General features: G+C 58.3%; 8 protein-coding genes across 8 annotated transcripts; 4 read left to right on the forward strand and 4 right to left on the reverse strand.

Annotated features, from left to right (window-relative positions):
* Positions 1–3,282: 3,282 nt before the first annotated feature.
* On the forward strand, positions 3,283–5,386 carry D7B24_003448 (uncharacterized protein; the record flags this gene model as incomplete). The annotated part of the gene is made up of 2 exons (XM_028637638.1): positions 3,283–3,917; positions 3,970–5,386. 2 exons carry the CDS (start codon positions 3,283–3,285, stop codon positions 5,384–5,386), a joined length of 2,052 nt encoding a protein of 683 aa, XP_028499194.1.
* A 587-nt stretch (positions 5,387–5,973) lies between these two features.
* D7B24_003449 (uncharacterized protein) lies at positions 5,974–6,627 on the forward strand (the record flags this gene model as incomplete). Its single annotated transcript, XM_028637639.1, has 1 exon — positions 5,974–6,627. One exon carries the CDS (start codon positions 5,974–5,976, stop codon positions 6,625–6,627), a length of 654 nt encoding a protein of 217 aa, XP_028499195.1.
* A 190-nt stretch (positions 6,628–6,817) lies between these two features.
* D7B24_003450 (uncharacterized protein) lies at positions 6,818–8,918 on the reverse strand (the record flags this gene model as incomplete). Its single annotated transcript, XM_028637640.1, has 2 exons — positions 6,818–7,944; positions 8,021–8,918. The coding sequence occupies 2 exons, from the start codon at positions 8,916–8,918 to the stop codon at positions 6,818–6,820; spliced, it is 2,025 nt and encodes a 674-aa protein (XP_028499196.1).
* Positions 8,919–9,367: 449 nt separating this feature from the next.
* Positions 9,368–11,264, reverse strand: D7B24_003451 (uncharacterized protein; the record flags this gene model as incomplete). The annotated part of the gene is made up of 3 exons (XM_028637641.1): positions 9,368–10,659; positions 10,716–11,139; positions 11,199–11,264. The coding sequence occupies 3 exons, from the start codon at positions 11,262–11,264 to the stop codon at positions 9,368–9,370; spliced, it is 1,782 nt and encodes a 593-aa protein (XP_028499197.1).
* Positions 11,265–14,073: 2,809 nt separating this feature from the next.
* Positions 14,074–15,726, forward strand: D7B24_003452 (uncharacterized protein; the record flags this gene model as incomplete). The annotated part of the gene is made up of 3 exons (XM_028637642.1): positions 14,074–14,154; positions 14,229–15,053; positions 15,103–15,726. The coding sequence occupies 3 exons, from the start codon at positions 14,074–14,076 to the stop codon at positions 15,724–15,726; spliced, it is 1,530 nt and encodes a 509-aa protein (XP_028499198.1).
* Positions 15,727–16,513: 787 nt separating this feature from the next.
* On the forward strand, positions 16,514–17,296 carry D7B24_003453 (uncharacterized protein; the record flags this gene model as incomplete). The annotated part of the gene is made up of 1 exon (XM_028637643.1): positions 16,514–17,296. One exon carries the CDS (start codon positions 16,514–16,516, stop codon positions 17,294–17,296), a length of 783 nt encoding a protein of 260 aa, XP_028499199.1.
* Positions 17,297–17,812: 516 nt separating this feature from the next.
* On the reverse strand, positions 17,813–19,855 carry D7B24_003454 (uncharacterized protein; the record flags this gene model as incomplete). Its single annotated transcript, XM_028637644.1, has 2 exons — positions 17,813–18,670; positions 18,728–19,855. The coding sequence occupies 2 exons, from the start codon at positions 19,853–19,855 to the stop codon at positions 17,813–17,815; spliced, it is 1,986 nt and encodes a 661-aa protein (XP_028499200.1).
* An 887-nt stretch (positions 19,856–20,742) lies between these two features.
* On the reverse strand, positions 20,743–22,631 carry ADE13 (adenylosuccinase ade13; the record flags this gene model as incomplete). Its single annotated transcript, XM_028637645.1, has 6 exons — positions 20,743–21,063; positions 21,209–21,452; positions 21,518–21,543; positions 21,600–21,966; positions 22,088–22,244; positions 22,301–22,631. The coding sequence occupies 6 exons, from the start codon at positions 22,629–22,631 to the stop codon at positions 20,743–20,745; spliced, it is 1,446 nt and encodes a 481-aa protein (XP_028499201.1).
* Positions 22,632–23,353: the final 722 nt, after the last annotated feature.

Consider the following 23,353-nt stretch of genomic DNA (forward strand, 5'->3'; position numbering starts at 1 on the left):
TCGGCATCTTCAGCTGATCTCACTCTGAGCCGATGCTCTCCGAGCATCAAGTCTTACGGGGGAGGTAGGGATCCGACCCCATTACGTTCACATGCGATCCTGTCCAACAGATCCTGCACCCTGAGAGGCATGAGCTAGCAGTCTGCTGCTCCAGTTGATCCAGCACGATGCTTCCAGATTTGTAAGACCTGCCGAAAACCACGAGCTTGCCCGAGGCATCGTGCCGTTCTTTTCTGTTGGCGATCCTTCGCCCGGGAACAAACGGCCGATCTCCTTGCTCGATTCTTCAGGTCAGTACGTTGTCTGAAACTTAAGGCCCGAATGTGGAAGCTACCTGCCGCATTCATAGCCTTCGAGTCCCGAGGAGAAGGGCCGGCCCTGAAAACTCAGCCTCACCCGGCTGCATGTGCGATCGACTCCCAGCTCAATCTCCCCCTGAGGGCCCGGATTCACATGTAACGAAAGGGTTCGCACCGGAAGGTTTGGATGCTGTCATCAGCTGCCGGTGCGAACTCTACTGCTGGTGGCATATTCCAAGATCCGGGCTGGCTCCGGAGGTCCCTGAGAAACGGGCCCACAATGCAACCCCCTCAGCCGTTCCTGAAGCGAATAGGCGTTACTAGCTCAAGACGAGAGAGAGATAAAACAAAAAAAAAATATGGGCGCATTGCGACCTGGTGTGCAGGACGCCGCCTACGAAGTGCAGCGATGGTAATCAAAGGTCCTGCAGCGCGAAAGGGGCGGCGCCGATTAAGGACCGCAAGCCTTCAGAAGCAGTTGGGACGCTACAGCACAGGCGCGTCTTGGCTTTGGCTTGAGGGTACATTGGGGCGCTCTCATTCCCGCCCACCCCCACGGGCGTTAATCGCGGCTCGGTTGTGTGTTCGAGGATGGGCGGCGCGACTGTGACTGGTGAGGGTCGAGACGGGGAGATGGACGGCGCACCGAGACCTGATCAAACAAAAATGTGGTGCGCTCGCGGTGGGAGGGGGGTTGACAGCAGCAAGTGCGGGAGTGAGATGAGGGGGACGCACCACGGGTGCGGTACTGCCTACTAGGTAGGTAGGCTCGTTGGTGGATTCAGGGGGTGTTGGAGGAGTCGGACTGCGGGCCCGATAGGGCAGGGAAATTGGCTCGGGAGATCTGATGACAGAGTCAGCATGACGAGCTGCCGTCCTGACAACACTGCAATTCCTGAGCAAAGTCGTCGCTTCAGGTCAGATCAAGACTGATTGCAGCTCGAAAAAACCGAAGCCGAAATAGAAGCCCCCCACCAGTCCCCTGCAACCTCTCTGATGCTCTAATGATATGCCGGAGCATCATAACCCCCTGACTATCTGGACTGGCCTTGGGGGGACTTTGGTCTTCACGGTGGACGTGGATGTGATGAGAAGAACAAGAGGAAGAGGCAGGCCTAGCTGGATCGGAAGCCCCCATCTCATCGGTGGAGACCGGGCCTCTCAGGAACCGAAGAAACGAGTCCGGGTACGACGGCCGTGGACCGGAAGCCAGGATCAAGCAGCACAACCCCTGACTGGCAGCTGCTGGCGTACCCAACGGGATCACGCCCCCGGTGAAGCCGCCCAGCTCACTTTCCGTCCTTACAGGATGCATATGCAGCCTGCAGCTCGAGGCATTCATCGTTTGTGGTCAATGAATGATGTAGGAGAATTTGCCGCGACGAGCTGCGCGTGGCAAGATGAGGATAGGCCCGGCGTCCATGGCGAGCCGAGACGCGGATCGGGCTGGAGATTCAGATGGCAAGTGTGAGGAAGCGTGTCCTGACAAAGACCTAGCTCTCCGAAGAACGAAGAGCCACCACCAGGGCATGCGTGTCGTGCGAACAGCGCTAAGGCGAGTGGTCTGGGCCTGGGCCGACAGCTAGTTTCAAGGATCATATGGAGGCCAGATACCCAGGTAGGTAGGACGGGAGGGGTTGAGCAAGGTACAGGCGGCGGTGTTTTGGGCGACAGAACCCAATTTTGGACGCTCAATGACCACAGGCAACGTCCAGTCTGGTAGTTGATGCTGGCTGCTGACGAGAAGAAAAAGAGTTCCGATTCAGGGAAGCTTGGATATATCTAAACCTGGCACATCTGGCAGGGCAAATATAGGGGCAGGCATTGTAAGTATACCATCGGCAGGAAACCGCTCATCTGTCCGTGCCTTTTGTTTCCTCCGACGAATTGGCCGTGCCCTGCCTTACCGTGCCTACCTGCTTAGGTACCTACCTTGATTATAAGGTAGGGACACCCAAGAGTCAGGAGCCGCCAGGCTTACGGTAGGTTCCTACATCCGGAGGGTGCTGCTTAGGTCTATGTCGCCGAGTCGGGCCTGGAGCGAACCTGGCAATTGAGTGTGCCCTGAAATACGGAGGGGGCTTCCAGATTCACAGTGGCCCTGTTCCCTGTAGGATCTCCCACTTCAGCCACTGAACGATTCATCCGCTACTTGCCCCGGCGCTGTCCGTGCTGCCAATGGCCGGGCGCGCCAATGAATCTTGGGGAAAGGGGTAGGGGGTAAAGGGGGGAGGGCTCGAGAGGGAAAGAGGGGGGAAGAAGACCCCTGCACCCGTGCTTGCCTCTAGCAGCTCCAGTACCTTACCTAGCGCCAGGTGGTTTGGGCAACTGCTACCGGTGGAGGTGAGCACCCACCAGTCGTTGTTCCTTCCTTTTTTTTCTGGGCGGGTGGGACCCCTGGCGCTTGCTCTCGACCAAAAACTGCAGAGATAATTAAAACCGGGTGACATTTGAGAACCAGCCCAACCTTCTTCCCCTTTACCCTGCTTCCCCTGTTCGTCGTCTTTTCGCTGTTGCGACACTTTCCCTTTTCCCCCAAGAGGCATCAGGCGAGAGAGCGAGAAAGAGAGAAAGAACAGAGAGAACCAGAGCGAGCAATTGACGACGGCGACAGCCAACGCGAGCTGTCCTGACCTGACAAGCTTGAGTATATCGCTCTGCCCCAGTTCCCCTCCTTTAAGCTAGGATCTCGTGAAAGCTCCTCCCACCAGCTTGACCTCCGACTCGGACCTCTCTCCCCCCTCGAAGCCTCTTCTTCTCGACACTCTTTTATTCTTCGCTCTTTTCCCCCCAAACCTCCGTGCCGTTGCGCACCCCACGCTCGTTTATTCTTTCTCGACACACCTATGCACCTCGACTTTCCTGCTCCCCGGGAGCTGTTGCAAGTGTCCACTCGCGACTCAAAAAGCCAGCCTCGATCCGATATCTGATAGCATCCGTCTAGCTGCCAGAGCCATATTCTCCCCAAAACCAACAGCTGAGCATGGACGACACTGTGAGCAACGCAGGTAGCAGCAACACCCCGAAATATCATGCGCCCAAGGACAAAAGTTGCCCCTACTGCGGGCAGGCCTTCACATCCTCGTCACTAGGACGCCACCTCGATCTCTACATCAAGACCAAGAACCCTAAACCTCCAGATGGCATCCACGATGTCGCGGAGATTCTGAAGTTACGAGGCAACATTACAAGACGCACACAGCGAGCCTCGATGGGAAGGGCGGCATCCACACCAACCGGCACACCTAGGATACGGACTAAGAAGGAGCCGTCTGGCAAGGATGGAGACTCTCACAAATCCCCCGTTCTCCCCAAGGATGGCCAGTACATGGTTGATTCGCGCCTGAGCAAGTACTCCTCCGCATTTGGTCCGCCGACATGGGAGGCGACTGGTGTCATCAACAGCATTCCCAATAAGACGCCTGACATCTCTCAGGGCGGCGAGGGCGATGGTTTATTGGATACTGGCAAACGGCCTGGCATGCAGAGACAAGTGAGCAAGCAAGTGCTGCAGAAAGCTCAGTTTGATGTGAAGCATAGACTGGCAGATGCCATGGATACAGCCAGAGCCGCGGAATTGGCGTTGCGGGAGGTCCTGGGCTCATGGCGGGCAGCTAAGTATGTCGTCAAGATGAGACCAACACGAGGCTGAGAACTGACTTTCCAATAGGCAGCATATCGACAACGATTCCATGCCGTTCGAGTTTGATCCATTGTCCATGGACTTTCCCTCCTTGACGCTACAGTGCCTGCAACCACCCCCAACACTCTTCTCTTCAACACAGCACCCCACGTCTACGTCGTGGTCAGTTCAGTTTCCTGGCCAAAGGGAGTTTGACGCGCTCCGTGCCCACTTCCAGGAGGAATTCAGAGCGTGGAAGGTGACTTGCGCTTCGGCGACAACCGCTGTAATGGAGGAGCTGACTTATCCGCCCCGCGAGGGACCTTATCGAGACGCTCGTGAAGCTGTCAAGAAGGCTGAAAAGCAAGCCGAGACGCTGGAACGGCAAGTCAACGAGCATTTGGAGTCGGCATATGCTGTATGGGACTCACTCCCCGTGGCAAGGCGAAACGAACTCTGGGTGCTTGAGCTGGCCAGAAGCGTGGGAAGGAAGCAGAAAGAGACTGAAGCGCTGAAGAAGACGCAGCATAAGATGAAGCAGGAGAACACCAACCTCAAGGCGCAAATCGAACAACTCAACCGCCTCCAGCAGCCTCGCGAGTTCAAGATTGTAACGCCTACTACGATACCTCTTGAGCCCGAGATTCTCTCGCACATTCTCGAAGCCGGCGTCAGGGGAGGTCGTGGTGTCGGTCTTAATTCCGACGACCGTCATTTGGACCTCAACGAGGTCATCGCACGATCAATCGAGCGATGGAAGACGGTGATCACGTCGTCTCGCGTCTCCTCCGCTGGCATGAGCGCCCAACGACCTCTCGATGCATCCTCGGCTGTTACTCCCGCAGCCACACCCGTACCTGCTCAACGCCAACAACCTGTCGTGCAGCAGACTCAGGAAACACCGCAGACAACCAGACCGCCTATGCCACCGCAGCGACAATCTACTACGACAAGCGCCACCGGCATGAGTGAGCAAGAGGCATCATCAACAAGCGGCCCGCCATCTGTCAGCACAAGCGACCGCGACGCAGACGCTGACGCTGACGCTGATGCCGATGCTGATGCCGACGCTGATGCGGAACTTGACATGGATGCCGAAGCAGATGCAGATGGCGACATGGACGCTGATGCAGACGTGGATGTGGATGTTGACGCCGAGATGGATGATGAAGACAGCTTCGCCATGTTGACAACGCCATCGACGAAATTAATGCTTCCGCAGCAGCCGATGCAACGGCAGGCGACGCTCGATGTTCCACGGACACGAGGACCCATGCAACAGCACCGAGGGGGCGCGAATGATGCGCGGTTCCTGATGCAGAACGGAGCGGCAGCACTTGCGAACCGCACACACATCAACATGAGCCGCTCGATGCCTAACATGCAAGCAGCGATGCAGAATATGCACAACGACATGGGAATGGCAATGTCTGGCGTTCGGGGAGACCCCATGTATATGGACTAGGTACCAAGAGGCGCGTGCCCTCCGCCTTTCGAACTGCACTGGGCTTGGACCCAACAAAACACACTGGATTTACTTTGAAGCCATTTTGTACAAAAGCCTTACGGATTCACGTTTTGATCTAAGCGCACATAGAAGCGTAGCTCACTACCCTTGGGAGTTTTGCTGTAGTAATAAATGAAGGGGCCAAATTGATGACAGCGATTTTGCGTTTCCATCTGGTCTATGTGACTAAAGGTCTGACTGTTGATGAATCTGTCAGGAGTTTGCAGGCACCACGTATGACAGTTGCCGCCAAGCATCCGGGATCTGGCTTTCAGGGGTTTCATGGTATATGACTGGGTTCTGGTACTACCAATCGAACGGTCACTTGTGATGTGTGTTTGCTGCCGTCCTAGTCGTAACCCATGAGTTTGTCGTGCCATATCCAGAATGGCGTATAAGTCGTGCAGGCGCCCAGCATGATAAGCATTGTCTTGCCCGTCGCAACGATCATGTTCAGCTTCTTCGGCTATATCCCACTGCCGGAGACATTGCCATTTTCTCGCTTCCCAAGGCAGCTATACGATTTGAACACTTACCCTCACGAAATGATTCATTCAAGCCGTTGGGCTCCCGCTCATCTGTCGAGCCAGGCTAGCGAGGATCCGAGCATGCCGCCCATCACGCTGGACGACATGCCCGGCCCTCACTCGTCGACTTTGGAAGAGGCGAGAGACGAGGAAGGGTACTCGAGTGCCGAGGATTATGCGTCTATGGAGCCTCGGAGCGATTCGTCTGGTGAGAGTAGACAGGATACTTCTGATGGGGAAGAAACCTCGGAACTCTCTAGAGATGGCGAGCAGGACGTCCCAGCCGGTGACCCTGATGAGGGAGACTGGCATGTTGTCGACGATGCGGCGGGGCCGGACCCGGACCGCACGGTCGCGACGCTGCTGAACATGCTGTGTATACTGGACAGGCAGGCCCGAGACCTTGAGAAGAGGGGGTATGAGATGAACAGTAGGAGGGGCGAGGTCGAGAGGCAGCTGTTGAGGACTGAGCCGTGGGCGCTGGCGCGGGAGATGACGGGCGAGGAGGCGTTCTGGTGGGAGCGGCGGGACGGGAGCGGTGGCCGCGAGATTGAGGAGCTGAGAAAGCTTGCTATAGGGACGGTCGGTCTTGAGGTAGCGGTGAAGGATGTTGAGAGGAGGAGGGAGAGGGTAGTTCGACTGTTGGTTGAGGTTTGGGGTCGTGGGATTTAGATCGTCTGAGGAATGAGTAACTGTCGGTATACCCTAATGCGGCGAGGTACTGTATCCAGAAAGAAGACTCGACATGGTTCCGAAAATTGGAGAGTATCAAGACTGTTAGATTGCTCGTACCTTCATGCGGGATCCGGATTCGAACTTGGAAGTCATATAACGCTGTTTGATCACATTATACTGATATGAATCAATACCCAAAGTCCTCCCAGACAACCTCTTCGTTCTCCAGCCAGCCTTTCATAACCGTCAGCAGCACAGGCGCAGCGCACAAGTAGAACTTTCTCTTCTCCCCCGCAAACACCCGCTCCAGATCATGCTTCTCCATCCGCCTCCTCTCGATCCTGACGCCCAAAGCCTCGACCTTTGCGAGCGTCTCCTCGTCCGCCTCACCAATCTTTCCCGTGACATGTACGCTCAGCCTTGCCGCCAGTCCCGGGATCCTCTCGACGGCGTCACGCACAACACCGACGTCCTCCCCCCTAACCCCCCAAATGACCTCGAACGCCTTGCCACCCGTCAGCAGCCCCGGCGCCTGCGCGAGCAGAGGCGTAATGCCGACACCGCCCCCGACGAAAACCTCCTTCTTCTCCTCCTCAGCGACGGCGCCCATCCTCGTGCCCTCCGTCACGGCGAACCCGCGCACGGCAACCTCGAGCGGGCCGCCCCGCAGCAGGTGCTTGGCAAGCAGCTCCGTCGCGCCGCCGCGCTTCACGCGCGCTGTAATCTCGAACGCGCGGGCGGACGGGTAGCCCGAGATGGTGAAGCTGCGGACCCAGTCCTCGTTCAGGCTCCGCGGGTCGTCGTCGCGCATGTGGCTCCAGCCGTGGTCGAGCTCGGCGGCGAAGTCGAGCGTGACGTATTCGCCCGGCACGGGGTCGCCGCGCGGGACGTCGAGGGCGAACGTGAAGCGCGTGATGCTCGGAGTCAGGGGCTGGCGGTGCTGGGGGGTGGCGGTTGCGAGCGGGGTCGAGGGCAGAGCGGCGGCGCCCTCGGCGGCGAGGGGGCGGGCGGGCGGGTTGTAGGGGGAGTAGTCGACCTGTGGGGACGTGGCGCGCATGGGGAGGCCGGCCTTGACGAGGAGGGCTGAGGTGAGGGTGATTTTGATGGCGAGGCGGGTGTGCGGCAGCAGGGCGCCGGCAGCGTCGCCGGTGAGAATCGTTGCCGTTCCGGTGGCCTGACGACATGTTAGTTCCCAGTTCCAGATTGCCGAGCAGAATGCGAAGACGTACATAGAGTACATCCGAAGTGTCAAAATCGGGTATGGTGATGCCCACGAGGGGGTTGGCCTGGAGATTGCCCAGGGTCTGGTACAGCCTGTTTCCCGAATCTACATCCGTCAATCATTGTAGCACGTTGAAGAAGCAGCAGGGAGCAGCAGCGACAAACTCACACTCGGGGTAAATCAGCTCAACAGCTCCCTCATCGTTCCTCCCGATCCTCACAAACCCCTTGCTCCCGCCGCGATGATTCGTATCCATGCCCGTCCCGTGCCCGCTCGACAGGAAAAACAGATCCGCCTGATCGACAACCCGTCTGGCCCTCGCGCTCAGAGGGAATCCATCCTCGACGCCCTCGACCTCGGGCGTCCTCGCGACAAGAGCCCGCCCGTTGAGGTACTTGGGACAATTGCCGAGGCTCCCCTCGACGCGGACCGCCATTTGCACCTCGCCCTGCGCGACGGCGCCGGCCACCAGCCGTCCCATGAGCTTGACGCGGTCCTTCGTCTGCAGGTCAATGCCGAGCCCCGAAACGACCTTGTCACCCGAACGCACGACCTGCTCGTCGACGACAGGGCCACCCCACAGCGCCCGCAGCACAGGGTCGTGCGCGGCGTCGACCCGCGCCCGGATGCCGAGGAGGCCGGGGCCCATGGCGCCCGCGACGCCAGCGGCGCCACCCCAGAGCGTCGTCCAGGGACGGCCCTCGGCGTCGAGGGTGCCGAGGGCCAGGAGCGGGGCGGCGGCGATGCGGGCGGCATAGGGGCGCGGGAGGCCGGCGGAAGTGGGGTTCGCGTGCGGTGTCGGCACCGAGAGGAGGCGGTGCACGGCAAGCTCGCCGGGGTGCCAGACGGGGCCGGCTGTGGCGGCCGACATGGTGAGATGGATGTAGGCGAGGTAGTCTGGAGTGAGGTGGTGTTGCAGGAGGTTGGACGAGGTGTTGGACGTCAGCAGCTGGTAAGGCGGGGTATCCAGGTTCGAATGTGTATCGACGTCAGGGATGGGAGAGATGGCGAAGAGGGACTGGGAGACTGGGAGGAAAAGAGAAAGGGAAACGAGGCGAATTTGCATTCTTGTTTGTTTGACCAGATGAGATGTCGAATTGCGCCCTTCGTCGCCCGAAACTCCTTAGCATCACTGGTTGTTGCAGATGACAAATCGTCAGCCTCAATCGCGCGGGTCTTGAATTGGATACTGCTGATGCTGGTTCTTACTCATGGCCAGCTTCAAACCCCGAGCATCTCGCAAGACAAGCAGAATCGTCACGTGAGCCAGAGAGAACTTGTGGGAAGGGCTGTGAAGTCTGATGAAAAAAAAAGTCGTTATATTGATAAAGTGTACACCGAAAACTTGGCCAAACACTTTGATCCAAGCTGATCGCCCTCCAACCCCGTTGCTAGAATGGATATCAAGAAGCTCGCCGTGGCAGAAATCAGCGCTGCTCAAGGCCGCCGGCTCATCATAAAAACATTATGAAACGGGTCAAACACGCTCGAATAGATCCTCTGGTAGGCCCCCCTTTAATACCTCGCATCTCTTTGCGACTCTGGATCCGCGTTGTACGTGTCGTAGCCGCGATCTTGCCGTCGAGGGTTCGGCCTATGACTTTGCGACGTGCCTGGACGCGTAAAGTAATCGTTCTCTACCCGTGGGGGCATTGGCGCCGTCATATTCCGGGACGGCGTGTAGTGCGAGCCCGGTCCACGGCTGGGCACGGGGCCCGTTGCGCCACGGCCTGGCTGATATGGCTGGAACGATCCACTGGAAGCGCCCGCACGCGCCGATGATGGTGCAGCGGAACGATCTGAGAATATAGATGGAGCGGGACTAGCGCGTCCATCCGATGGAAGAGGGTACTCGCCGTACGCAGGCCTGCTTGGCGCAGGTGATGAACGGCCGCCGTCATACGTGTCGAATGTCCTGCCCGTCATGGACCGAACGGGCGCGGGCAATGGCGGCATTGTGTCGGCAGAGTAGGTCGAAGGACTCTCTGTGATGTTGTTGCGCAAGGAAGAGCCGTATGCAGACATGGCGTCCAGAGGCGGCCGCCCGCCGGTCCTGTGAGAGTTGGACGTTCCAGGGCGGTTGGGAGGCGCCATGGCGTTGCCGGACGGCAGTGGAGTGGCGTAGCCCATGTCGGCGCTGTTGCCCATGAGCGGAGCATTCGAGTTGTAGCTGGCAGTGGACGACATGGTGGTTGTCCTCGGAGGCATGGGTCTCTTCCTGTCCATCTGACCAAGCTCGATGCTGCCCGGGCTTGCGGGTCGCGATGTGTAAGGCGGCAGCGTGGTCATGGTGTCCTTACGATCAAGCTGAGGCATGTCGGGAACTTTGCCGGGCTCACCCAAGTTCGGCAGGGTCGGAAGCGTAGCCTGGCGGCCGAGAATGGGTTTCTCAATACCGTTGACGCCGGCCTTGAGTTGCTTCCGCTCTTCCTTGGCGAGAGCTTTGTCGACCTTCTCATGAACAATCTTCGTGAGAGATTTGTTGACCTTTCGCTCGCAGTAGCCAGACAGGCCGCCGTCGGCACGGGGAATCCAGTGCCACAGGAAGAAGACGTAGAACAGAACGGCGGCTAAAAGGAACAAGGCCGAGAAGATCCAGACAACGAGAGTGAAGAGCATGCCCGACAAGATGACGGCCTGTCGGGTGTCCTGCGTGGCGAGTTCCTTGATCTTTTCAAAGAAGCTCAGAATTTCCTGCCCGACATTGCCGCCTCCATCGGAAGAGAGCTTGACCTCATAAACAGACTTGAGGGTCAAGGCATTGATGGCCTGGCGTGGTCCGGAGCAGAGCAAAACGCGAATCCATGCTGTATTGGTCAGAGGCAATCCGCCAAGGCACTGGGAGAGGTTTCGTTTCACTTACACTGGAAGCTGAAGTAGGTGAACAGGGCGATATACTGCCCACCCTTCTTGCTCTTGGTGAGTTCAGCAAAGACGAGGAATCGCCTGTAGCCCTGTCGCTTTCCCAGGCGAATACTCTCAAGGCGGACGGCAATGTTGTCAAGGTAGCATTCGGCAATGTTGCCGCGCTTCATGACGCGCATGGCGCGGAGCTGTTCGAAGCCGAGGTTGACAAAAGATGCAATGATGCAGATGGAGAAGATCCATTTCGAAATCTCAAAATCAATGGCGGGGTCGATCTCGCCGGACCATTTGTTGAAGACGAGCAGGTTGACGGCAGTAAAGGTGTCGACGCCGTAGACAGCAATCGAGATGATTAGCATGAACCAGAGGTACCCGTAGGCGAAGGGAGTGGCACAGCCTTTTGACTTGAAGTCGTTCAGGTTCTAAAGTGCAAACGGTCAGTAATAGTACTCGTGGCAACTCTGAATGAGGACACACTCACAATGTAATCCCACTTCTGTTCAGGCCGAGCCTCGACGACCTTGCGTCGATTCGTGCAGCAACCCATGATGTTGCATGTACCGTATGGAAGCGACAGGCGGAGAGCGGCGGAGAGAGGGTAGCAGGTGTCCGACGTGGCGGGAGCTAGAGGCTTGGTACTTGGGACGATTCTTCGTTGCCGCTCAATTCATGTGGCGTGCGCAACGTCGAGCGATAAGTCAATCGTCGTGTCAAACGTCGTTGTGATATCTCGCGTTCCGGACCGGCCGTTAGCACATGTCGTTACTCGCCCGCGAAGTAATCGACTTGTGCACTGTCGTGATGGCTGTTTGCGTACAGTTGTTGCGACGACTCAAAGGAAGGAGAGGGACCAGTCCCAGGTCGCTCGAGGCCGGATACAGCGAGGGAGTAGGGGGACGAGGACGGAGGGGAGGGAGCGCGCAGGGTGGTCGGAATGTGGGCCACCAGGTGGTATGTGCAGGTGGATGCGAGGAACGATCTGAGACGCAACGACGTCGTGGCACGACCAGGCGAGGCTAGGTGAGGGTCGCCTTCGAGGACTGGCGACTGGCGACCGGCTGGTGGATCGCGTGGAACGTTTTTTCTTCTTTGACGAAGGAAAGGGCAAGGAAGGCTCAACGAATGGTGAATGGATCGGCAGCTCGGAGTATGAGGCTTGCCAATGCCGCGCAAGGTTGGGGAAGAGACGGCTTGGAGGAGGGCCAAAGAAACAGGACGCCGGAATATGGGGGACTTGGGATGAGTGCCGGATGGTAAGGCGCAAGTGGATGTCGTCGTCGTCGATCAGGGTGGATGGTTTCGCTATTGCCGGGTTTGATCTACCGGAGAGAAGGCGCGCGCTGGGTATCAGGGAGTCGAAAAAGGAAGCAATGCGTAACAAGAATGATGTAGCCGCACGAGGGCAATGATTGTTGGTCGCGCAAGACGTTTTGGATGAGAGTGAGTGTGGTTGTGTGAGAGAGAAACGACGAGCGTGGGCGAGGGGTCAATGAGTGTTTGGGTGTTTGATTGGAATGACAGGCGGCGTGGAATTCACGCAAAGACGACGGAAAGTTCAGAGGCGAGAGAGAGAGAGTCGAAAACGGTCATGCCCGCCATCAAAGTCGAGCAGTGGAATGATGGAGGAGGGAGGGTTCACGAACCACTGGCAGGGAGATGATGTCGAGGGTCTGAGGTCAAAGAGGAGGGGGGGAACGAGTCCGAAGGGCAGGAGATCGGCGCTCGGGCGTATGAGGAAGGCGGATCCCGACCGTTTGTGGAGGAGGAGCACGACAGGGGCACCTGCCTTGACCTTGGGCGTACTGTCGGGAACCTTGGGGGCCCTGAGAAGGAGCCTTGGGAGCCGTGACCCAGGGGGCAAGAGGCTTGGGGGCAGGAGGCCTGGGGCAAGAAGGTTTGGCGCCAATCATTTCCTGACCTGTAGTTGGTCACGATTCACTGCATTGAGCAAGGCCACCCAGCAGCAGTCCCCAGAACGGAAGGGTCCTGGGAGAGGCCCTGGGAGAAGGAGCACTGTACCTGGGGGCCACCATTGGTCGTGAGCACCTCGTCAGCGGGCATTTCATTGTCTGGACGTGGTTTGAGGCCTGGGCCCAAGAGACCCCCTCGTCAAATCAGAAGGGCCTCGACGCAGGTACACGACGCTAGCGCCCAGACGAGCATAGTGGCATTTGGGGGAAATGGGGCCACCGTTTGGCATCTCCACTAGCCCCTCGTAGCCGCTACCTGTCATCCCTTCCACATGCTGCCTTTGTTCCCTTTCATTCATTCATTCGAGGAAGATCATCGTCGGCCTCCCGAGGTTTGGGTGCTGCGGTGCTTGTGGCGGCTACGAGGCTGTTCCCCCTCGACGAGGCCATCGTGAGCCAACCGAATACCCTCAACGCCAATACCCTCATGTGCAGCTGGCTGGGCGTCGAGAGGCCTGCCTTCTGGGACAGCCGTCGTAGCCGCTGCCGAACCAGGTGCCGGGTAGCCGCTCGTCGCGGCACGTACATGTACTTGTGCTGCACAGTATAGTACCTATCCACGCGTTCACAGGAAGCTTTTCGAGCGAGGGCGCGAATGAACGCAGCCGATTTTGCACAAATGCGCCCGTTGACCGAGCCAAAAACAAACCCAAAAACCCCCTTACTGGCCGACACGGTATGTATCTGCCGAGTGCAACCTTTGATCATCTGCTTCCGAAGCAACCAGTAGGGGCGGATTGGACTCGCGCGAGAACAGAACAGACGGCATCCCCGATAAAATCCGCCCCCCGCTTGTCGCATGACGAAACTGGGGCCTGCGCGACGTGACCGCTCTCCTCTGAGACACCATGTTTATTGCTGGGGGCTTCTTGGGTACTGTTTCGGCAAGCCACTGTGATCCGCGCGGCTATGCCATGTTCTGGGTTGCCTCCCTTGCAGCCACGCCTAAGAAAACGTCAAAAGACACCAGTTAAAGAAAGGCGCCTCTGGCTAGACGCCAAGGGAAACACTCGACAGAGGCAAATGTGTCTTCGTTTGGATCCAGCCTGATGTCTCTCGTCTCATTTTCCCACTCGTGGCAAACTACGACTACAGGAAGTAACTTCGTCAACAGTGCTGCTCACCAGCCCAGCCTCATACTGCAAGGAGGGCCAATTGTCTTGATGACGGCTTTTCAGTCATGTCTCTCATGTGACGATGACTGTGGCCTACGACCTCCAGGAACAAACGTCCCGTTCATGGCTGGGCGTGCTAGACTTACAACGTCGACCTAGACAAAGGCATCATTGACGCTGGCAATAGTTGTCCCAAGGTCCCAGACAAAGGGCCAGCGCCAGCTTTCTATGTCTTTGTCCGACCACTCAGTCGCGCTCTCTTCTTCATCATATGCTGCTGCTTTCCTATTCAGCAATGTCCGTGGCAGAGCTTCCTCTTGATGGCCTTCACGAGGCGTTTACACTTGACAAAGTGCCCCCAAAGCGATAACATCTCCGGATGAACAGTATCTGACGATGCAATCCGACACTGACCACCCCATGGAGGAGCCTCAAGACTTTGAGCTCGTCAAGAAGTTGAGTGAGTCGCGCTGGCTTGCGCGGCGACACGCTGATGGCGAGGTATTCGTCGCCAGGCGGATCACTGACTTTGACGAGTACTACAAGTCACAACACCAAAATCCCGGCTTCCTGACGACCAAGCAGCGCCATGCCAAAGGCCTCCTGGACCTCGTCTACGAACTCAACTTTGGTCGGCAGATTTCGCACATTTTCAACCACGAGAACATTGTCTCGCTAGCCGGCTACCTACGCCAGAAGCCGCTCAACGCCAAACCCTTCAGCGATGTCGAGGCAACAGAGGACTATCTCGTCTGGGACAACTGCGATGCTGGGAACCTCGAGCCTCTCCTCGTCGACAAGAACCCCCAGGTGAAGAACCGCAGGGTCTTCATGCCCGAGTCACTCTGCTGGCATGTCCTCACATCGGTCATGCGTGCCCTCGCCTGGGCGCACGATGGGTACCGCCACGACGTGGACTGGAAGGCGGGCACGCACATGTGGACCAAAACGGACACGGACTGGATGCCTATCCTACACCGCGCCATCACCCCGGCGTCCATCTTGTTCCAGAACCCGCGCGGTGCCGAGATGTACGGGCAGTGCAAGCTCGGCCACTGGGGCCAGGCATTCGTCTCGGGCCATCCCGCATCGCGGCACGACAAGGGCGCCCGGGGCGAGCCAACCATAAGCAATGCTTTTGGGCAGATCATGGCACCGCACGCGGAGCCGAGCCATCTCGAAGCGACGCGCGAGGTCAGCCTCGTCGAGATGCGAAAGTCGATGGACAAGTACACCCGTGATGGCCAAAAGGTGAGAACCACGATTGCTTGGCTTGGATGCCGTCGCTGATGAACCGCAGAATCATCGCATGTACACCCTCAGTGACGAGCACTGGGCCCTCGGCGCCGTCCTCTACCGCATGATGACAGCCCGGGAGCTCCCGAGCCGTGATCCCTGCGCCGGGTGCGCTGCGGGGTGCGTCCATGTCACGGCCTGCGCCGACACGTTCTGCCTCTTCGAGGAGGCTGAGTCGGACCAGCTCGACCGCTGGGGCGATCTCGACCTCGATAAGACGTGTAGGTGCGACTACGGCGGGTGCGAGCACGTGCGCGAGGTCATCAAGATGTCCCAGTGCACGCATCCCAAGTGGGGGCCGACATGCGTGTGCGCGGACAAGTGCGGCACCAAGACTGTGAACATTGACGACGTCCTCGCGCAGATGGACTACTCGAAGGGTCTGCTCAAGGCGGTCCGCCTGCTTTTTGAATGGGACTGGAAGTTCTCGGCGAGGGGCTCGGTGGAGCTGTGCGGCAAGATTGACAGCCTGTATGCGAGCTGGAAGACGGACACGGGGGAGGGGCGGGAGTACGTCGACGTGCGCGATGATGCGAGGAGGCGGTTCTTGGTGCTGAACGGGCTGGATCAGATTGAGGAAACGATGGAGGACGACGACAGTGACTCTGCTTCGGAGGCTTCGACATGATGAAGAACCGTTGCTCTTGTTCGTTATGGTGCGCTTGGGGATGATTGGCTTCTTAGAGACAGATGTGATTGTTCTTATTACTGTGTAGTAAAGTCCACGGCAGCATTCCACGGCAGACCTGAACAGGTACTCTTGACTCTCGGTGGAGGCCATGAACCCGCTCGTTAGCGCCATAGCCTTGAAAGGAAGAGGGGGACTCGATAAACGACAAAACTTCCCAGCTTCCAAAGCTGTGGCGCAGTGGCAGAGCGCTCGGGGTTCTTCTTCCAGAAGAGATTGGGCATCCACAGACCTGAAAAAGAACTTCTTTCCATGGAATGGAGTTCAATCCTGCCCGCCTATCTTCTCTCTTCCTTTTCAACAAATCCAATGATGCTCGTGACGATGCTCGCTACTAGGGAGGTAGGTATTGTGGGTAGCTAGGTATGGGTCGGTGCTGCCCCGCGAGCGCCATCCCCGCACAGACCAGCTCCAAGACCCCACCCTTCCTACCTTGGTTGTCGTCTTGAGACAGCTCTCTACCTGACAGCACCATCTCTCGCGTCAATTCCTCTCTAGCACCACCATCAAACGTCACAAAGCAAGCTTCCCCCCCCCGCGAGGTCAGCACGAATTGCTGCTCTTGGCGTCGAGCTTTCGAAGCTTCCACCACGGATATCCATCAGAGACAAGCAGCACGGCGACCTACTCCACAACCACGCCATCGTCAACCCCACGCCCACAGTACGCAATCACTCTCGACAACAGATCACCCTCGACAGAGCCAGCAACAGAGAAAAAAACAGCCATGTCCGCCCAGACGCCCCCTCTCCTACTGACGAAGCGCCTCACGGCCTTCCTCGCCGCAAACCTCTCACCGACCCTCCACGCCGCCCTTCTCACAACCCCCTCCGGCAAGCTTCTCGCCCACGCCTCGACGCCCTCCGTTCCTCTAGCCCCCGCCCCAGCGCCCGGAAGCGGCACCACCGCCACCACCAACAGCAACACGTCGACGACGGCGACAGCAGCCTCGCCTACGACGACGACGACAACCCAATCCGCCTCCCCCGTCGCCCTGCTGCGCACCCAAGCCACGGTAGCAGCCTCCCTCTACGCCCTCCACGCCGCCGCGGCCCCCGCCCTCGCCCCGGCGCTCCCCGAATCCGCAACGCCGACGTCCCTCTCCTCGTCCTCCGCCGAACCCGACGCCGCAGCCCGCCCCGCCAAACCCCTCGCCATCACGGTCCAGCTCTCGCACGGCGTGCTCCTCATCCGCAGGCTCAAGTGCGGCCTCCTCTTCGTCTGCATCGGGCCCCTGCCCGAGGACGCCACCGGGGCCGCCGCCGCCGCCACCACCGGTCCGCACGCCGACGGCGGCGGCAGCGGCCTGACCCCCGCGTCGCCCGATGACAGGGACAGCGTGCTCAGCGCCGGGGCCGCGACGACGGTCAGCGTCGCGAGCAGCGTCGCCGGCAGCGTGGGCGGCGCCGCCGTCGTCGCGATGCGCAGGCAGGCCGAGGAGCTGGCGCGGTGGCTGGATGACAAGCTGGGCAGCCTGCGGGTTCCGGAGGAGGGCGTTGGCGTTGAGTAGAGTCGCTGCTGTGCCCTTTCGTGAGCACTCCTCGTGAAGAAACTGTGTGGGAGCGGTGTGTGGACTATAATCGCCTTTTGATGGGGTCTGAAATTTTGACATTCGGATGAGAAGAAGGAGGGGTTCATAGGGTGACGGCGTTTCTGGCGTTGCGGAGATACCCAAAGACGGGGGTTCTAGCTATTTCAATGAATGGGAAAGTCATGTCAAATCCCCTTCGTGACTGGACTCAATTCGCATGCGTGCAAGATGATGCGTAACACGAAACCGACGATTCCATAAATCATAAGCAGAGTGGTATTCGCTATCAAAAAGACTGCTTTCAGCCATACCCGGTAATGCTGTCGGATACCAAGGCCCCATGCCGAGTCTACGCCAGGGACTCCATGAGCCCTCCTCCAAAACGGTCCCAAACGCCGTACGTAGCATAGCCAGTCAAGCAAAAAAAAAAATCACGCGAGGAAGCAAACCGCCTCCTCGTAGATGCCGATCAAAATGCAACACCGCCACTGCCCCTCACTCGATGCTCATACGCATCAGATGGTCGTTCGTATCTACCATGCCCTGGAACCCCACTCGTCCCTTCCCTCCATTCAGACGGCCCCCGTTCCCCGGCGTGCCGCTGAGACTCCCGCTCCCCGTGTCGCTCGCTGCCCCGCTGCCGCCCCGATCAGCCCTCTCGCCGCCGTTGCTGCCCGGTCGAGAGCCCCACGGCGCACTCTCTCGCTGCCGCGGGCTCTGCATGATGGGCGAGTTGTGGACGCTCATGCCAGGGCTCACAGCACGGCGCTTGAAGCTGACAGGGTCAAAGTCGTCCTCGCGGCGCCGCTTGCTGTTGATGCGCCGGGTGATTTCGGCGGCACTGGGGCCCTGCTGCGACTGCTGTGGGAACGCGGGTTGCGAGATGTTGGGCGTGTCGCCCTTGGTCGACTCGCCGCTGCTTGCAGCCATGGCGAAGCTGGCGGTGGCACCGAGAGAAGGCGAGTCCATGTTGATGTCTTCGCTGATGCCGGAGGAAGAGCCGCGGGGGTTGAAGGACGGCGGTGGCGGTGTCGTCCGGTTGCCGATGCTGCTCGACTCGGAGAACGTATCCCAGAACTTGGCACCCTTTGAATTCTTGATAGCTTGCTGCTTGAAACTACTGGAAAGGCCTGCCTGGTCGGGGTTCATGTTCATGTCTTCACCGGGCACTTCGTCGATGTCCTGGTTTACCAGATTGGGCGAGGACTGGGCGGTGGTTGTTCTAGGTTCGAGGTCGACGTCGCTCTCACGGACCTGTCGTATCACCTCGCGTTCGCGGAGCACCTCGGTCTCCACAGGCGCACCTTCTTCGAGGAGTGCGTGCTTGATGCGGGCAAAGTTTTTTGTCTTGGGCTGTGCAGTGCATCAGCAAGGGGAAAAAATGGGAACGTTCAGGGAAGATTGTCTTACCATGAGATTTCCTCGCCGCGCGGCGACCTGCCGCATGATGGTGTGCCGCGGCTTCTGGCCAGAGATGCCCATGACACCATTGATGCTGTCGCCGCCCATCCTGTCCTCGTCGGCGCTCGAAATGTGCAGTTGGTTCGCCTGCCAACTGATGCTCTCGCGTCGTGAATGGGACATGGGGATATCCTTGGCAATGGGCGGTGACTTGGAGAGCGCGCCAGCCGAGGCTGAGCCGAAGCCGAGTCCCAGGGGCCCTCGACTCTTCTTTCTCGGCTGCTTCCGTGGGCGCTGGCGTTGCTGGAAGCTCAGAAGGCTGTTGACCGCTGGTGAACCGAGCGGTCCGCCGGTTCGGTTGACCTGCGGTGTCGTGACGATTGCGTCGTCCATGTCCTCGTCCATGTCGTCATCGGATGAGGAATCCGAGGCGAACGGATGGGCGCTGCCCAAGGAGCTCGATATGTTCATGCGTTCTTGGTTGCCCATCATGGACCAGAGCGAGTTGGACAATTGCTCGGCGTTGTTGTAGTCGTTGCTTCGTCGCTGGGGTATGTTCATGGCGCGGCCGCCGCCGATGGTCGGGGAGGAGTCGGGGGAGGACTGTTCGGCTAGGGTCGAGTGGTGCAGGCTGGTGGCTGCGCGGGAGAAGTCGAGGCCGCGGGAGCGACGGGGCAGGATGTTTGTCGGACTGGCATACGAATGGTCGAGCTTGGGGGATAAAGGTGCTGGCTTGGTGAATACGGCAGAGGCGGCGGCAGAAGGCGGTGGCGGAGAGGCAAAGTCTCGCTGGTGCGGCGGCATGTGTAGTGATAGGCCCTTGGGAGTAAAATCAACGCGACGGGGCGTGCTCGGGGCGATTGCGGTGTCTCTGATGTGGTTGTCGTCCTTTGATGTCGCCTTGCCCGTCGTCTCGAGGATGAGGGGGGATGGTGACAGCCTCGCAGGCGTGCCGCCGCCGTCGGAGAGAGATCGCAGTTTGGACAAGGGCGACCTGGTCACGGTGGTGGTACCTGCTGCTGCCGCTGGTGCTGCAGCCTGGGCCATGTCTCCACGGGCGTCGAGGCCCAGTATTTCTGCATCGTCCATGACGGCCTCCTCGTAGTCAATCGGCTGAAAACTCGGCCGGTTCATCATGATGGTAATTTGCGAATGTCAGCCGTGGGCCGCGTAGCCAGCACGGGCGGACGAGATGTTGTTTCGAAAGATCTGGAACAAGGAACGAGATAGGTAGATGGCTCGTCCACTCCAGCTAGATAGATGGGCACACAAACACGGCAGCGCCGAAGATCTCTTGTGTCATGCGTTTGGTGATACAGGGCTTGATTCGAGAGTATTCGTAGACGAAGTTGGCATGATTGAAGCTCTGGCGCTTCAGAAAGACTGGCGGAGGGGGGAAAAGGAAGGAAGGAAGGCATGTAACAGAGCAGAGGTGAGAGTCGTCGAGTGACGGCGGCTAACTCTGGGAACGCCCTGGGGGACTTGGGCCTCTACGTAATGTGCCCGCAGTGGTATCTACCTACCTATATACCTACCGAGTCAAAAGGCGTCACTGAACGCGCCGCGCTCTCCCCGCCATCATCCTCCATGGCCCACATTGCCCATCTCAATTACCATCCTTTGACATGACCTCTTTGTCTTTGTGCTGTGGTCAGAACGGCATTCTCGGGTGGCTTGATCATCAAGGTTTCCCTGTTTCTTTTCGAGAGATTTGCGGTCGGTTGTGGCCTTCCCTGTCTCAGCCAGACTGCTTCGAGCGACTAGCTGGGACTCCACTCACACATGCTGAATGCGGTCATCGAGACCAGCCAATTCCCATGGAATTGGTCGTGCTCTTGAGCCATTGGGGGATTCTTGCAACATCCAGTTTCAAAAGTCGCTCCTTTTCTTCTACCTATCCCGATTTTCTAAATACCTTTTTGCGAGGTCCCCTTTGGGAATCCAGCCCAAACGCCGCTGTCATGCCATCATTTCCTCTCCATCTCGCCGTCCTTGTCTACCGCCCAGGAACACATCCATGACCCTTACACGGACAACTGGACGGGCTTGGTCTTGGCAATGTACTCCTTGTACGGCGCCAGCTTCTGCGCGACAGGTCCCTCGGGTCCAAAGTAGCGCTCCACGATCTCAGCGGACCGGCCTGTGAACAGCTCAGGCTTGAGCATGTCATCAATCTCGTTCCAGACGGGCTTGAAGAACTCGGTCCTCTTCATGCGCTCAATGAGATCGTTCTGCCCGCCCTGCTGCTTGACAACGTCGCTGGCCTGGTGGGACAGCACGCGAACCTCCTCGTGCGCATCCTGGCGGGACACGCCGTGGGTCGACAGCTTCATAATGATGTTCTCCTGCGAATTGTTAGCCACCTGGTAGTTTTCTCATACCCAATTCCGACAAGGCCGCGTAGGCGCCGGCCTCGTACTGCCAAGTGGGTACCGCAAAGGTACTGCCGCCCAATGACGTGTTGAAGGGAAAAGGAGCGGTATGACATACGCTGGCCATGAAGGGGAGCTCGGACATGACATGGGCATGGATACGCGCGGGGTAGATAACGAGACCATTGGTGACGTTGTCCATGGTGTTCAGGATGCTGTCGGCGAGGAGGAACATCTCGGGGATGTCCATGCGACGGATGGCCGAATCGTCAAGAGTGCGCTCGAACCACTGAGACGCGTATGTGTTGGCAAAGTTGATGGGCAGGCTCATGAGCTTGCGGCCGAGAGAGGCAATGCGCTCGCTGCGCATGGGGTTCCTGGGCTTGTCAGCAAGGGGTTGCGTAGGACACAACGAGACATGCTGTACCTCTTGTAGGCCATAGCACTCGAACCCTGACTATGTGTTAGCGCGCAAAGTCGGGCATGGTAGTTTCTTCCGTCAGACTCACAATCTGGGTCGACTCAAACGGCTCCTCCATCTCCTTCAGGTTGGCAAGGTGACGGATGTCACCCGTGATGCGCTGCACAGTAGAACCAATGCCGCAAACGGCGTTGGCCACATTCAGGTCGACCTTGCGGGAGTAGGTCTGCGTAGAGATGTCGTAGCACTGAGGGAACCCGAGCTTCTCGCAGAGGAGCTCGTTGAGGCGGTCAATCTTGGCGGTATCGCCCTCGAACAGCTCGACAAAAGAGGCCTGCGTGCCGGTGGTGCCCTGGGCGCCACGGAACTTGAGGTCGGCGCGCGCGCGCTCGAGGTTCTCGAGGTCAGACACGAGATCCTGCGCCCACTGAGCCAAGCGCTTGCCCTGAGTAATACTGGGGTTCTGTCAGCGGATAATGTTTTCAAGTGCAACAAGTACAGAAGCTGTAGCCACTCCGGCATCGTAGCAAGCCTACGATGAGAGGAGACCGTCTGACATGAACGTAATTGACTTACAGCTGCGCAGCCTGGTAATGAGTGTAGCCCAGGCAAGGAACGTCCTTCCAAGCCAAGCCGGTCTGCTGAATGTTGGAGATGACCTTGGCGAGCTTGGGGATGAGCAGGTCAAGAGCATCGCGCATGAGAATCAGCTCAGCACCGTCGGTGACGTAGCCTGTCGAGTGCATTAGATTCCTAGTCAACCCGAGTCTCGTATCGGCCTATGCTTACAAGAAGTGGCACCAAGGTGAATGATACCGGCAGCCTCCTTGCCAGCATCGATACCATAGGCGTGGACGTGGGCCATGACATCGTGGCGGCGGATCCTCTCCTCCTCCTTGGCGACATCAAAGGCCTCATCGGTGATCTTAATGTTGGCCTTGAGCGCTTCGAGGGCACTGTCTGTGATGGCCTTGATCCCGAGCTCCTTCTCGGCGGCGGCGAGGTTGTACCAAAGGGTGCGCCAGGTCGAGATGCGGTTGCGCTCGGAGAAGATGGTCTTCATCTCCTCCGAGGGGTAGCGTTTGCTTAGCACCGTGCTGTATGTGTCGTAGCCAGCCATGATGAGGAACTTGGTTGGGTTCAATTGGCAATTGGAGTCGAGAGAGTGCTATGAGGTGTGAGTTCAACTGTCACAGGCTGGCGATCTCAAAATATTTTCCACTGCCCATTAAGCGCTGCCCGTAAGGTTCCGATACCGTCCGTCACTGGTAGTGGACTGACATGGATGGCGGGGTAATTTGGAGGGGTCGTTTTCATGGGGCAGGCGGTGTACGAGATAGCAGATAGAGCGGCAGAACGTCAGTCTTTATGCTGAGGTAAGCCGCTCAACAGTATTGGAGCTCCAGGAAGCACAGTGTATGTATGGGTGCGCAATTGATGCGATACCAATGATTGCGTGGAATATCAGCTTTCGGATCGTCAAAGGACTCGTAGGGGCTGCTTCACATACCAGTCAAATGAGCGTAATGGTCATGAGTGGCGGCGGTCTACTATCTGCTGCTGTGTCACCAGCTCATTGCGGGGTATCCGCAACAGAGCTACAGCGCCTCACGTCATACAAACACCCAAACTCGCGCCCTCGGCATTGTGACCCGAACAAGAAGACAGGGCCCTCCATTTCGCATCGCACCTGGAAAGTTGCCCACGATCCACTCAATTCTGCTGTTGAAACCCCTTCATAGCAATTCACGACCGCTACTACTACGTACATGTTCTCTCTTCGCGGCCTGCAACGACTGCGTCTCACCCAAGCTCACCTCAACAAACCCACCATCCACACAG

This window comes from Verticillium nonalfalfae, assembly GCF_003724135.2.
Source record: "Verticillium nonalfalfae strain VnAa140/NRRL 66861 chromosome Unknown scaffold_2, whole genome shotgun sequence".
NCBI classification, from domain to species: domain Eukaryota; kingdom Fungi; phylum Ascomycota; class Sordariomycetes; order Glomerellales; family Plectosphaerellaceae; genus Verticillium; species Verticillium nonalfalfae.